The sequence below is a fragment of the Siniperca chuatsi genome, linkage group LG6 (assembly GCF_020085105.1).
Source record: "Siniperca chuatsi isolate FFG_IHB_CAS linkage group LG6, ASM2008510v1, whole genome shotgun sequence".
NCBI classification, from domain to species: domain Eukaryota; kingdom Metazoa; phylum Chordata; class Actinopteri; order Centrarchiformes; family Sinipercidae; genus Siniperca; species Siniperca chuatsi.
In genome coordinates this window covers 27,795,370-27,811,753 of record NC_058047.1, presented here as the reverse complement: position 1 = coordinate 27,811,753, position 16,384 = coordinate 27,795,370, and the positions used below count along the sequence as shown (strand labels likewise).

General features: G+C 39.1%; 1 protein-coding gene across 1 annotated transcript in view; it reads left to right on the top strand.

The window, feature by feature from the left end:
* The window catches only part of LOC122877905 (inactive N-acetylated-alpha-linked acidic dipeptidase-like protein 2), a 586,509-nt gene that overhangs the window by 557,821 nt on the left and 12,304 nt on the right, over nt 1–16,384 (top strand). The window contains exon 17 of the mRNA XM_044200096.1: nt 11,994–12,192. Coding sequence (XP_044056031.1) covers nt 11,994–12,192 — 199 coding nt within the window. The remainder of the gene's footprint in view (nt 1–11,993; nt 12,193–16,384) is intronic.

Genomic DNA, 16,384 nt, shown 5'->3' with positions numbered 1-16,384 from the left:
AAAATAAACGATAAAATAAACAGCCGGTTCAGGTAAAATCAGGATATGTTTTCAGATAAAAATGTGTTTTGAGAAGAGACTTAAACGAAGACACTGATTCAAACAACCTAATGTTTTCAGGCAAGTTGTTCCAGAGCCTCGGGACCTGATAGCAAAAGCTCTGTCCCCCCTAGTTTTCAACCTGGACTCAGGAACAGACAGGGGACCCCTGCCCAAAGATCTCAAACTACGTGAAGGTTCATAAGGGATTACAAGGCCTAAAATATAGTCTGGAGCCAGGCCATGAAGAGCCTTAAAAGTAATCAATAAGATCATAAAGTCAATCCTAAAACAAACAGGGAGCCAATGTAAAGAGGCTAAAACAGGTGTTATGTGGCCGTACTTCTTGGTCCTGGTTAACAGCCTAGCAGCGGAGTTTTGTACAGTCTGCAGTTGTGTCAAAGTTTTTTGATTAAGACAAGTGAACAGGCTGTTACAATAATCAAGGCGTGAGGAGATAAAAGCATGTACAACAGTTTCTGCATCACTAAGATTTAAAATAGATCGGATTTTTGCAATGTTTCTGAGGTGATAAAAACATGATTGGACAAGCTTAGTGATATGTTGCTAAAAACATAAATTGCTGTCAAACAGGACACCAAGATTTCTTGCAACAGGCTTGATATGTTTTGACAGGTTACCAGTAGATGGCAGTATTTGTTTAGTGATGTGTTGGGGCCCAATAACAAGGATTTCAGTTTTGTTTGAGTTGAGCTGAAGAAAATTTATCGACATCCAATTTTTTATGTCAGACAGGCAGTCTAAGTACTAAGGTCAGTGGGCTTGACAGGGAGGTACAACTGTGTGTCATCCGCATAACAATGAAAAGAAATACCATGTCTGCGGATTACATCACCCAAAGGAAGCATGTATAAGGGGAACTATATTGGTCCCAGAATTGAACCTTGAGGTACACCGTACTTGATATGGGAAAAGGATGACATGAAGTTATTAATGCTGACACAGAATTTCCTATTGGATAGATAAGATGGAACCAGTCTAGTGCAGTGCCAGATATGCCCACCCAGTGCCTCAGTCTATCTAAAAGAATGCCATGATCAATTGTGTCAATGGCAGCACTTAAGTCCAACAGCACAAGAATTGAACACATGCCTGCGTCTGCATTCATTAAAAGGTCATTGGTGATTTGAGAAGGGCTGTCTCAGTGCTGTGGTGTTGACGAAAGCCAGATTGGAACTTTTCAAAGGTATTATTGCTTTCCACAGCAGCAAGAAGCTGCTTGGATACTAGTTTTTCCAGAATCTTCGAAATAAAAGGCAATTTGTAGAATCGGCGATAGTTATCCAGGAGGGAGGGATCAATCCCAGGTTTTTTAGGACTGGCTGGACACAAGCTGTTTTAAAGTAATCAAGGACGCAGCCAGTAGACAGCGAGCTGTTAAAAATAATTTGTAAAAGGGGCACAATACAATCCATAACCTCCAATAAAAACCTAGTTGGGATTTTGTCCAGAGGGCTGGAGGACACTTTCATAAGTGACATGATGTCTACGAGTTCAGGCAGCGTAACAGCAGAAAAATTGCTCAAAGAATCCCTGAGCAGGTGATCCACATCTAAAAAGGCAAGATTTGGGGTGATATCAGATCTTATTAACTCCACCTTTCCAGCAAAGTGCAAAAGAAACTTTTCACAATCAGCATCACAATCAGCAGGGGCACAAGGAGAGGCTGGGTTAACTAACTGATCCACAGTCTTAAATAGAAATCTGGGGTTGTGCTGATGGGCAGAAATAAGGGCAGAGAAATGGCATGTTCTTGCATCCTTCACCATCCTATTATAAAGGCGTAGTAACTCTTTCATGGCCACAAAGTGGACCTGGAGACCTGATTTCTTCCATCTGCGTTCTGCTCTTCTGCATTTCTTCATTTAGCCATGGCTGTTTTCTAGTCTTTGAGTTTGGTCTACCAAATCGTTGGTGTTGGAGGAATCGGGAAACACACTGCCAGGAGAATTGAACAGTGTATAGAATTTTGAGGCATTAAGGACGCGTGTGTACTTAGAGCGGGATAAGACAGTACTAGCAGCCTCTAATTCACAGTTTAAAACAATGCATACGTGATCAGATATAAACATGTCCCTGATTTCCACAGATGGGCTTTTCAGGCCCAGACTAAAGAATAGGTCTTTAGTCCAGGCGATAAATAATAGCAAATATGACTGGGAGGGGGCCACTAAGTTTAAACATAATTGCTGCTTTATCAAGACCAAAGTCCAGTAACACGACTGTCGAATACAAGTTCGCTGTGTGATAAAGGGACAGTTATTGTGTCTTGCCGCAGGATCCTCTGTGCCATGCTTTGTGTACCTTTTACTCTCTCTCTCTTCCTTTACTAACCTACACACACACACACACACACACGTACACGCCTTACATGCATCCACACACATACACATCTCAAACCCACAGATAGCGTGGTGGCCTCACTTAGTTGTACTCCATGCCATCTTGGAGAGGATGAGTAGAGCGCATTTGGTTCTTACCCTTTTTATTGAGTTTCGTGGGCCTGCCCGCCATTTTGGATCATCGGTGACGAGCCACCCACGTGCTCACATCCGCCATCTCACACAGACACATACACACATACACACACACACACACACACACACACACACACACTGTACATACCTGCATCACATGCTTGCTGTCAATGTATTTGGTACACAAACAGTTAACAGTCAGCTGTAAATTAGTGAGAGAATAACATAAACCATTAAGCGGAATTATAGTCTGTCAACTACACAGCGTATTAGGACCACAAATAATAGTAATCTGAGATTTTGAGAATTAAGTCATAATAGAATAGGTTGCTTCGTGTGTGTGTGTATTAGTTGCACATAGTTGGCAGTCTACATTTATTTAGACTTGTAAAAAGTTTGGACTGCAGTGACCGGTAGCTCTGTGTCGCTGTCTCACTTAGAGACACCTTTGCTCTGTTTGGGACTGTCTCACTACTCCAGGATGCTTCCCACCGAGCTGCACTTTATCTGAGGTGGCGAAGTTAACATTTGTGTGGGTTTGTGGTGAGATTTATGCCTGATCAGAAGTGCTTTCAGTTAGTTTTGGTTTTCCACCTCCGATGAAGAGCAGCGCACAGCCACGTCCCTAAACTGTGTCCCATATTACAACTTTTTTCCTCAAAATATTACTTTATTCTCAAAATCTCAGAGAACACAGATATGTGGGATAGATTTTGAATGTGCAGAAGGTTTTGAACATAAGCTAAAAACTTAGGAAGTTCAAACACAGGAGCCATTAAAGTCCAGGGGTTTATAAATGGTCTAAATAGGTGCCACATGCACAAGAGGTTACTTCCCCAAACAAAAGACACAAAAGAGGAGGGAAGACTAAATAATGCCTACATGTGTGTTGACTCATAAAAGGGATGATATTAAATGAGAAAAGTTGATCTACAGGAGAATACATATCTGAAAGCAATACAGAATGCCTGAGCTCCTTACTGAATTAAATTCCATTATATTAACCATAAATTGAAGCAGAAATAGCAGAAATTGGTACAGAAAAAGTCACCAGATTGCAGGAAATGAAGTGTTTAAGCTCAAACTTTTCTGGGGGAATACTCCCACTCCCCCCGCTTAATAGGCGTCCCCTCTAATGTTGAAACAAAACCTACGTCCTTGATTGGTGTATGTGTTGCAATAACAGCTGGTTGCGATGGTCAGTGCTCGGATTCACCCTTTACTGGCCATCTTATTAGTGTAATATAGTATTTTAAATATTGGCATTTCTAAGTGGACAAGCACTTTTGAGACTGTTTTCACGTTTTTCCTTATTAATTATTTTAGTAATATTAATATTAATAAATAATATTGTATTTGCTAATAACCAAACCTGCCATACCAAATTCCCAACAATGTCTTCAGTGTCCATGAATGGCTTTCCACACCTGAGCTGCCACAAAAATAGCAGCAGTAGTGGAATTTGATCCAATTCTTAGTACAGCCAGATACTTTAAAGCAAATGCAGTGTGCTTTTTCTGGAAATGTCTTTCAATATTTGAGATTTAAGACCAGCCCCCACTATTGAGGTTGGGCAAAATTTAGAGGAGAAGACGCTAGGCCGTAACTTATAACCCACATTTAGTTGACGAAATGTTAAAACATTTTTTTTATTCGGTGTATAGGCTACACATTTTTACATTGCGAGAATGGCCTACAACAATGATAAATGAAAATTAAAATATAAAAAAATAACTGTTATTAATTTCCATATCATTTTTTGTCAAAGCCACAGGGAGCCACTGGAGAGGGGCTAAAGAGCTGCATGCGCCTCCGGAGCCGCAGGTTGCCGACCCCTGCGCTAGTCAGTCACAATAGTTTTCCAAGCTAGGGAGCTTGCTAACTGTGAGCTGCTTTCTGAGCTAGAGTTAGTTACATAGATTAGCTAGTTACCCTAGCTGGTCTTCCAAGATAACATACAGTATGAAGCGTAAGCAGAGGTTAACCAAGACCTGCTGCTGCTTCAAAGGATGGGTTCAGTTCCACAGAATTCCATCTTAACATGATACTTGCTTCCTAGTGGGGGGGGGGGGGGTCTTTACATGGAATATGCAGTCATGCATATAACATGTATATGGATTTGCGTGTCAGTATGCATTTGCTTAACTAAATTTAGAACATGAGCACAGTGAACACAAACTCATTCTATTTAGAACATGCTTAACCCCAATATACATTTAGAACACGGTAACATAGGAAGCTGTGCCTTTTGAAACATAAATATGTGCTATAACTAATTAATAACATAATGTGTATAACATTTCAGAATGAAAACTGGACGGTACTTTGCTTACATCAAGTCATTTGCAATGTACTGGAATAGACTGAAATGAATAGGAGCTGTGCGAAAGAGACCTTTTTTCTTTATGCTCATGAACTAAAAAGCCAATATTGTGTATATTTTACACTTACAGTGCCTTTCAAGCTTTCCAGGTAATAAATGTATGGTTCTAAAACAGTTTTCTTTGGCCGCACTGATTCGTGCTAATTCAGTTAGACTATTTCTGCCTTCAGAGTTCTCTGTTTCTGAACACTGTTTGTAGAACTAAAACACCAAACTACATCTGGCACTGCAGAACCTTCTTCTTAGACCTTTAACAGTAAAAGGTTGGAGAGGTTTGAAAGAATCCTTTTGATTTTTTTCCCCCCAAGTTAAAAATCCATTTGTAATGGATTCCCTAATGTGTGTGCATTAGCAAAATACATTTCCAGGTATGTGATAAGTAGAAGATGCATGTTTCTTTCAAACATGAACAACATGGTCTGACCTTAACTTTAATGAAAACTTTTCTTTAAACATATTTTGAAAAGTACTTGCATGAACATAAAGTAGTGAAACACTCAGACCCCTGCTTGTAATACTATTTAACACTACTTGTAAAGATGGTTAAAATATGACTGTACAATCTGTGATCACCAAGGACATAACAGCCACCAATATGAACAAAAGATAGAACTGAATTCACCATTTTCTTTCATTAAAAGATCTCTATCCTCAAATAACCTACGCAATCGTTTGAGTATATACTACTCTGCGTGCTATCAGTTCTACATATGAAAGGGGGACAGAGGGCACTTACCACTGGTGCCTCACAGTAAGAAGGCCTTGAGGAGCAGAATCTCAGTCCTGATTAGTCCTGTGATGAACTGGTGGTCAGTCTAGGACATTTCCTTGCGTGCCCTCCATGCTGAGTTGCACCTATGTGACATTCTATACGCTTAGTTAACTCACTTACCCCATTAAGAAAAAAATCATAGCAGTACACATCAAACTTCAGACTACCATAAAAGATATGTTGACAGGTCTTTTAAGGAAAAGCACAAAGGAAAATATTTTTGAAAAATATAACTGTGTTGTTAAGATCAGGCGTCGATAGTTGCTTGGAATCTACTGTGCTTATGTCTACATTGCCAGTTATGGCAGACAGGAACCATTGCTGTAGGGATACAGCAAAACATAGTCATTGCCTAAGAATAATTTCAATGTCAAAGCATCTGCTGCATGGTATAAAAATGCTATGTTTTTGATTCCCCCAGTCACAGACATAATGCACCAAAAATCAGCTACTGTAAAAACAGAGCTACAGGAGATAAGGGGAGCTACAAAGAGAGATCCTGGGGCCAGATACGTATGTACAAAAACCATGCATTCACCATTTCCCACGTGTAAACTGTAATTAGAAAAGAAGGACATGCAGTTACCTTACATGTAGTTCAGACTAGACAAACGTGATTATCTAGAAGGAGTTTAATGAGATATGGTAGTGGAAATGGAAACATAGGGGGAGAGACCAAATCTAATATGCAGCGTTAGTCTTTGAATAAAGTCTATATATCTAGAAACAAATGTATCCTCACTTTTATTATTCTTTATTTTTATTCTGCTTTTCCCTTGTGATCGTTTGTTGTTAAGTACTTTGTGAAGTGCATTTCGATGTAAGAGCTACAACCTAAATCATTACTGATTACCTTCCCGACATTTGATGATGATGACTGAGATACAGCATAAATACTGTGCCTATGATAATTTACAGATACATCTTATGATTAGTGAATTATTGATACTACATTAACTATAAAATTGCGCTTCTTCTGGAAGACTGGTGGAGCGGCAGAAATATGCAAAATTAAGGGTGTGTCACAATCTAAGTCACAATGACTTAGATTTCTAAAACAGCGCCAAATCATACGCACAGCTTTATAAAGCTGACCGAAAGAATACATATGCATATTTCTGTATTTGTGCGTTCACAGACTTTTAGTCATAAATCTACAGTTTTATGCGTCGGGCCCCTGGTCTTATTCACAGAACTCAGGCGGAGAGGTACAATATGTTCACATGTTTCACTTTTTTCTGCTGCAAATGTAATGAAAAGAACTGCAACAGACATACATACATAAACATGATGAATAAAGCTTAAGAAGAAAATAAATGCAAAACAACAAACCTTCAACTTATGCATGGTGAGATAGACATATTATAATATTATATTTTCTATTATTTTACCCTCTAAGTAAAAGACTCAGAATACCAAGTTATTGTGACTAACTACTGTTTATGTCAGCCTAAATCTGCTCCAAGAATAAGCTGTTTTCATTTTCAACATATTTTGGCTTTTTTGTTTTCTTATTCAAATAATACGACAAGAATTAGAGCCAGGATTCTTTAAGAACCTATATCAATATAGCATCAATTAAACCTACATGACACGTAAGGCCAGCGTTCATAAACATCTGTAGACGTGTATATCAAAGTAAAACTATTCTGTCTTTTGTTTTTCCTCTCTCGTCTCTCTGCTAGTGTTATCACAGGAGGCCCCAACTGCATACCCAAATAGAAACACACTCACACACATCCCTGTGTGTCAAAAGATGTGATGAATTACAACAATCAAACAATATTTCATGAGTCCCAGCTGGCTGCGAGGAGCCAGAGCCATTTAAATTTGTAGGAGAGAACAGTTCTCTTTGTCTATTTTTGTCCCCACTGTCTTCCCCTCTCCTCCCCAGTGAGTCACGCTCTGTTCCCAACCTACCGTGACACACTCTGATCCAAAGAATCACAAACACACACCAAGGTCTGTTGATTAATACCAGTATGTTACCTGTTTTTATAGTCTCCTTTTGATTCATATAAAAAACTATATATAATCCTAAACATGTTTGCACTTCCTACTGCTGTGACCTCAGACTCTTCACATTCATTCAACACAAACTGTAGGAAGAAAGCCCTTTTACACCAATCCCAAACAAATATACAGTCCCTAATCTGAAAAAAGTGCAATTTTTGTGCACAAAAACATTCCATTCATTAGCTATACTCGCTTATCCTTTAGAGGGTCGCAGGGGGATGGAGCCAATCTCAGCTGACATAGAGACAATATTCTGTGTGCTCTCAGTTCCACATAACCAACATGTGGATCTGCTGAAAAACATCATTAAACTCCACTTTATTGTATAAAAAAGGTGAGAGATTGCAGTCACCACTGTTTCCTCACAGTAAGAAGGCCTTGAGGAGCAGAATCTCAGTCCTGATTAGTCCTGTGATGAAAGGTGGTCTGTCTAGGACAGACATGGGCAAACTACGGCACGCGGGCCACACATGGCCCGTTGGGCTTATTAATCCGGCCCACCGAACTTGAAAAAATTATATTAAAATAGGTACGGGTAATTTTTGGAGTCGGTGGGGAAATCTGACGAATTTCCTGAGCTAAGCAACAAGAACTGGTTTTGTGATTTTGCGTTTGCTGTGGACACATTTTCACACTTGAATGAGCTGAATGTGAAACTACAGTTTGTGCACGACATGTACAAACACGTTACAGCCTTCAAATCTAAGCTAACTTTATTCTCCAGACAAATTGCAAACACATCTTTCACTCATTTCGCCCCACTCGGCACGCAGAAAGAGGCGACGCGAAACGCAAAGAAATACAGCAAATTACTGGATGACCTGCACGGAGAATTCAGCCGTCGCTTCTCTGACTTTGAAAACATTGAAAAGTCACTTCAACTGGTGTCCTGTCCCTTGTCACAAGACCCTGAAACCGCACCACAGGAAGTGCAATTGGAACTGATCGATCTTCAGTCTGACTCAGTCTTAATGGAGAAGTTCAGCTCTCTTAAACTGAATGACTTTTATGCTTCACTTAACGAAGCCATGTTTCCAAACCTCCGGAAGACGGCACAGAAGATGAGCTGACTTTGTTTGGTTCGACCTACGTATGTGAGCAGACATTCGGCGTCATGAACATCAACAAAGCCCCTCACAGATCCAGGCTAACTGACCAACACCTCGGATCTATCCTGAGAATTGCCCCAACAAAACTCACTCCAGATTTTGATGAACTGGCAAAACAAGGAGTTCAACGGAGTCAAATTTTAGAACCCATTGTGGCCCGTGAGTCAAAAGGTTTGCCCATCCCTGGTCTAGGACATTTCCTTGCATGCCCTCCATGCTGAGTTGCACCTATGTGATATTCTATATGCTAAGTTAACTCACTTACCCCATTAACAAAAAAATCATAGCGGTACACATCAAACTTCAGACTACCGTAAAACATATGTTGACATGTCTTTTAAGGAAAATAAACCACCATTAAAATATTTAGTAAAATATAACTGTGGTTAAGATCGGGTGTTGCTTTCAGTGTCAGTATCAGTAGTAGTAAAGGGACAACACCGCAGCTCATTCATTTTAATAAGCCTGCATCCTTCATGTACCTTATATTTTCACGACCATTTAGCCAAGCCTCTTACAGTTTTTTCCAGTTGCTAACAAGCATTGTTCAATACTGAAACCACATTTTCAAAACTCTTCACACAGTCAGCGAAACAGAAGTCAATGCGGACCAAACTGTGAACCATTTTTCATTGCTTTCAGACAAAATGCATTCAGTGACCACACTTTTCAAAATTCAGGAACTCTTTTCCCATTCGTACTCCACAACATGCAAAACACTGTGTATTTTCAGCACATTTTTCTAATGCTAACACACTGCATTCAAAATGATTACAAACACATTCAAAACAGAATGTTGGCAAATTCCAAGCATTTATGCAGTAATTATTTTAAAATACTGAAAGTATGCTAAAATACTGGAGGCACTGAATGCGGGGTGTGGAAACATTTCTCCTGAAGCCTGCCAGGGATGGATCAGACATCCCAGGAGGAACTTTCCAAGATGCCAGAGACGACATCAGATGTGATGTTGATGAGAACTTGTGGCCAAATGCAAGAGAGAGAGCAGACTAGAACCATCACTGTAATTTACTATAACGAACAACTACACATGTTGTTACAGTAATGTGTAGGATGTATTTTATTTATTCTTTTTTTATTATCATTGCAGCCCTGGAGTTTTTTCCCCTCTTTTTTCACCTTTTGGTTATAATTTTCAACTTCTACTCTTCTACTTTCTACTATATTCATAGAAATAAAATGAAATCTTGATTAATTTCTGATTCATTCATGTTACAAATGCTTTCAATAAAGTGAAATTGTGTTACAGTATTTATGTGGAAAATCACTGAAACTTTAAAAAAGGAAAGGTCATCAATCATGTAATGCTTCCTGTTGTTAGTGTTTTTTAGGTCAGTGTGTTGTGAATGAAATGTGTGTTTTCTGAATGAGAATTGTTGCCAGTGTTATGTTGGTCTGAGTGAGTTTTGTAGGTGAGATTAGCTGTTTGGCCAACATTCATGCTGGTAATGCAGACTATGTGAAGAGTTTTGAAAATGTGGTTTCAGTATTGAACAATGCTTGTTAGCAACTGGAAAAAACTGTAACAGCACCGCCTCTGTGTGACAGGATGCAAACTCCAGTCTCCTGCTGAAAGTCACATGTGCCACACCACCACCTGACCTCACACCTATACGTTCCACTGTCTTCACTTTCACTGTTGTGTTGTCATACCTGCTGTCCTTGTGCTCGGACACTGCATTGTTTAGCTGCTCGGATCTCGTGTTTGTTTTGGACACATCACACACTAGCTACGTAAATAAATATTGATTTTTTTTAATTTATTTTTTTAGATCTGCATATTTTTTACAGACAGAAGCAATGCAGAAATTGATCTGACTCCTTTATATTTAAATATAAAGGATCCACTGCCGCAGTACAGCAGTTCAAGACTTTGTGAACAACACATCCCAATGACATGCTCCTCTTCAAGTATAGCATATACAGTACTTGGATCATATTGTCATCATGGCACAGGGTCAGTTTATGAAATCATGTAAACTTATAAGAGTATTTCTTGACCTGCAGAATTACAAACAGTGGCATTATTGTGTTCATGTACTGTAAAAGCATCAATTTCTGGCTAAATGAACGTAAACCATTTAGAGTTGAACACCTGAACATGACCCTTTGTCCTCATACAGACGGTAACACAACAGATTTCAGCCTTTCCAACACAGGTCCATTGGATCCAGCCAGATATCAGTTAATAGAGCCAATACAGGCCAATTAACTGTAAATGCAAAGTAATTGATTTGCTGTGCCAAATGTGCTGTAAAACAAGCCGGCTTTGTGTTGACAGGCTAATGAGGCATTGTGTAAGTAACTGTGTGTGTGTGTGTGTGTGTGTCTGTGTGTGTGTTGTGTGTGTGTGTGTGTTTAGAGGCAAGTGGAGTAAATTGATCAGTAGTTAGAGGTAAGAAAGTAGGAGAGGACCTGTTTAATTTAGTGTATTGAGTGTATGGTTGGTATGGGGAAGAAAGAGAAACATTGGAGGAAAGTTTTAAATTACATCCTGAGTTAATGTGTTAATCTGGATCACCTTTAGTTTGCTGTTTGGGAGTGAAAAAGGAGTTTGAATTCATCCTGCTGTTCATAAAACCACAGTTTTGCTTAGTATGTTTGGGGGCATATGGAAAATATTTGAACTTCATGTAGAAACAGAGTTTGCATGTTTGACTTCATTACAGGTTTAAAGGTGAAAAGAGATTAGCAGTGCTTAAAGAACCCTGTCTTCCTCTAAACATAAACTCGTCTAGATGAAGGGAAAAAGTCTGAAAGACTCATCAGACCACATTCATATTTGAATTGCTCAAACCCCCAAGTTTTATCACCCTGACACCAGGTTATGCGTTTTTGTGAGGTCGGCCTTGATACATCCGGTCCACAAATACCCTTCAAACCAGAAAAATCCCATTGCACAGGTTTTTTTGAGACTGTGTCACAGAGAGTTAGGTTTAAATTTCAATATCCACAATGAGCTTCAACTTGAAACCACCGCCTCTTCCTTGCAATTTGATTGTGTTTTCCATGTGTAGTTCTTTTAACCAATGCTTATATATTTAAGTCGACTATTATTTCCGGAACAGACAGTTACATACCCTAAAGTTAAGGTACATTTTTTCATGTGTTGTTTCTGTTACTTTGTCTTCTCCCTGTACTGTATATATGTCTAGACAAGAGCGTGGTATCTCAGCCCCTGCTGTCCTCAGCCTCCTCTCTAAGGGACCACGCAGCTTTCTTCCAGTCAGAAACTATGCGGCCGGCAAATGACCCTAAAGAGCGCGACCCCTCCCACGTGCGAATGCTGAATGATGTACTCCGTGACCTGGAGAAGAGCTTCATCATCCCACAGACACCGCCTGGAGTGTTCAGGTAGGAGACCTGTAGTTGCAACAGTGGTGTAGTGTGGTAGGAGGTAATGGGTATACTGCCCCCAGGAATGCACATACACTCTGTATGGAAAATCTTAACATGTGAAATTATGTTACATAAACTCAAGACCTCAAATCTTGAATATAGTTCAGTTTAGCGTTTAACATCTTAATGTCTCTTATAGCAGTGTGTTTCTTGGTGTTCTCTTTTTCTAGTGAATAATTATACAGGTCATGCAGACTGAGTGTTTTTATGGGTCAACAGTTCCTTTCTGTATTTTTTTCCAGTGATGAAATTGGTTTTATTTTCCATTTCAGTTAAAGGTTTTAAATCTGAGCTCACTAAATTTGCTGGCAACCCGAACTACATCCACCTCAGAAAGTTTTTCCACCTTTGGCACGCTGATCAGTGGGCTCCTCTCCTCCACCGTTAGCTCAGTTGGTCCTCCTGCCTCTCTATTAACATGGTTCTGTTAATAGAGAGGCAGTCTCACATACCCACTCAGTTGTTCAGCCTTTGTAACTGTTGCAGACTCAAATTCCAGCATTACGTGACATTTATTAAAGGTACCCAGTGGATTTGTCTTAAAACAAAAACTGCAATGTTCAATGTGTTGAATGCATTTCCTTCGTCACATTTGCAAAGCTGACTTTTTGAATATTTTGAAACCTACATTGTTTACACCCATGTCCTGTGTGTGAGCTTAAGATGCATACAACATGGGGTCACATCTAAAAACATTGCTCTATAGCACCATTAGTGGTCAAAAACTCCCCAGAAGACCTTTAAAAAAAAAAAAATTTTTGCTCTTTTTGCTTCATAACAACTAGTCATCAACATTGATACGTGGATGAAAAATGTAGACTTTCACTTGTCACTTGTTACTCATGTCAGTCAACAGTAGGGTTGTAATGTCACCTGTGATTACATTACAGGCATACAGAAATATATTGTGAGTACAGGGTGTTTAGTGACCAGCGTATTGTGTAGACTACACCAATAACTTGTACCTACTGTCTTTCCAAATTGATATCAGTCAAAGACTACTTTGGTACTGTGGAGGGATTGGACAATTAGCCCCTTGGATCAGACTCATTGGGCCTCATGCGAGAACCGTTGCTACGTATTTAGAACTTTGTCCAACATAAGAATTATAATGTCATCCTCTCTTGCACCCGACAGTGTAACATTACCTTTAATAGAATATTCTCTCGACCTTCTCTGTGACTGTCACGTCGTGACTTGGACTGCTTTGCTTTAGCAAGATGTTTTTTTTTTTGGTATCTAACTTAATGTCAAACCACTCCCTTTCTATTTCTGTCATGGCACAGCTCTGCAATGACTTGGTTTTAACAGCTTGTGATCATGTCTCACAAACGCACACCAACTCTGGAACAGGTGACATTCATTAGGCTGAAACGAGCACACGGAACACTCTTATGAGCAAACCTCACGGATAAAAAGGAGGAGAGGTTTTGGATAACAATATGAAACAATATTCTTGCATGAGGCCCATTGAGTGCTGCCATAGACTGCATATATTGGTGTGATATGCAAGCTAATGTAATGTAACAGTTTCTATAGGGTCTGATATCTAGGTTCTGCCACAATGTTGAGTGTGAGTTTGACCTCTCTCACATTGTACAGTATTCATGACAAAACACAAAATGGATTTTTTTAATTGAAGACAGAGCCCAAAAGTAAGAGCTATTGTATTATTATAAAGAGTACGGTCTAGATCTGCTCTATATGAAAATTGCAATGAGATAACTTGAATGAATTGGCACTATATAAATAAAATTGATTGAATTGAATTGCACTTACTCACAGCTCATAGCTTTCCTAGCATTGTATATGTCTGACTTACCATTTTCTAGGCAGATGAACCTTAAACAGATACTTTGTTGAAATGGTTTTTTGTAGAGAAGTAGTAGTCCGCTCAGGGTCCTGGTTACACGCTTAACAGAATATTGTCTTTAAATGGATGTCAAGAAGTAACCTGATTAGAAGTGATTGCTGGAATATGCTGATAAAAAAATAGCAAAAACAAGTCAAGTCAAGAAAAAAATCATTTTTAGAGTGATATGTATTTATGCAAGTGACATGCCACTGGTGACATGATTTGAACTTGAAGGCAGACGGCTTCATGGTGGTGAGAGGTTTCAGCAGAATGAACAAAGAACTAATTCTCACCCCGTTTCTGTAATGCATCTTGAATGTTCTGAATCGAGCGTGATTTCACTGTATTGTTTATTGATTGCCTAAATCAGGGAGAGTTAAGTGATCACATGGTGTGTTGAAAGTGCCTATATATACTGTATCCCCTGAAGTTATTATATTTATTTATACAGTACATTTATATTATATTTATGATCTGATTCAAAAATGTCTTTTTTAATCTCATCTGCTGCCATCAAATAGGTAATTAAAGAGGCCTATATTAATTGTTGACTATTTAGTTTGCAAAACCCTTTATTGTGAGTATATTATTACAATATTGAGCACAATGACTGTAGTGGTGGCCCACTGATGCTGAATGACTGTAGTGGAAACCATATTCAGAACAAGCTGGCAGAAAAAGAAAGAGGTGGTAGGTTACACCTGTTTGAACACAATGGCCTGTAGCCTGCATAGCCATGACTCATCCAAAGAGTTCCTGCTCTGCCTGTGAAACATTTGGAACCCACCAGTAGTCATTTTGGGACAGCAATTCCTGACGCCAAACCCAGAAATTCATATTTGCTGATCACATTAAGAGTTACAGTGAGGGACTTATGAAAGTTATTGGGGTAGGGAGGGGAGCTGAATCTCATATTTCATTTTATAAAAAAGCACCAAAATGAAAACATGAAAAAGGGTCCACACACTCCACAAACTATCCCTGGATTACTTTGTTTGGACCCACCCTCTGACTTAGAAACTAACTGCAATACCCTCGCCTCAATATAGAATAATTATTATGTAATATAATAATTGGCATGAACCCTCCCAAGGGAGAAAAATAGAAGTATTTAAAAAACACACAGGAAAATAACTAAACCAAACAAAGCATACTAGCTCTCTCCTACACATCTTAACATCCTCACTGCCCAAGTTCCTGTGACTTGGGAAGAAAAGGGTAAGGAAAAAAGTTATAGTAGTGATGGCAGCCATGACAATGATAATAATTCTAAAAACGTGCAAATTTAGACTCAGCCAAAAGGAAAAATATACATAACCTCCCGCCTTTTCTGATCCCCTCTCCCCGCCCTAATAATTTTCGCACAGTCCCTAAATCACATGCAGTCCTATATTGTGGCAGCCATGATTTAAATCCCCCGTCAGCCTTCTATCTTGCATTGGGTGCATCCACTTCTTCTTCAACGTGTTCTACATATGGAGCAGAACAGCAATAATGTAACATAAAACTCCACAGTGAACACATATTTATTCCTTCTGACAAAAAAGGGAGAAGTGAAATAATTTACGAACAACAGTGTGTGTGTGTGTGTGTGTGTGTGTGTAGCAGCTTTTCAGGGCAGAGCAGCAGTAATTCATAGGCTCTGCACAGTGCAGAGCTCCAGATTAGTTGGTGAAGTTATTTTAGTCAAACTGTCCAGCTAAAGAATAAACACAATAAATCATATCAAATGATATTTAGTTGGAGAACAGCTGACCTTGACTGATATTGGGGACTTTTTCTCAGCAACTATATTTCTATCTCATAATAATAACACCTCAATTCTGTTTGATTTTAGCATCCCCTTAGTGTCTGGTACACACTTTGTCTTCCCCTACAGCCCTTTAGCTGTCTACTTTTCAACTGGATTCTAACAGAATAAATGGCCTCTGCTGTTCAGTGTTATTCACAGTTTATGGCAGTAATAGACATGTTAATTGTCCTAGACTGCCATTAGCATCCAAGCTAAAATTAGCTGCTCCATCATGCTCGGAAAGCATTAAGGCTTAATAGCACTCATTTATAAAGGAAGTTACCATTCCCTCACAGGACTGAGACAATTAGACTAAGACCACTATATAGTCTTCAACATGTTTACCTTGATGTATTTTGAGCAACAAAACTTTAGGTACATTCTTAAGCAACAAAAACACATAATTATGCAATTTTTGTGTCCAGCAGTGCAGTACCACACATTCAGAATGATGCCTATAATTTGTATCTTTGATACATGATACCTTTGTTCTTAAGTAA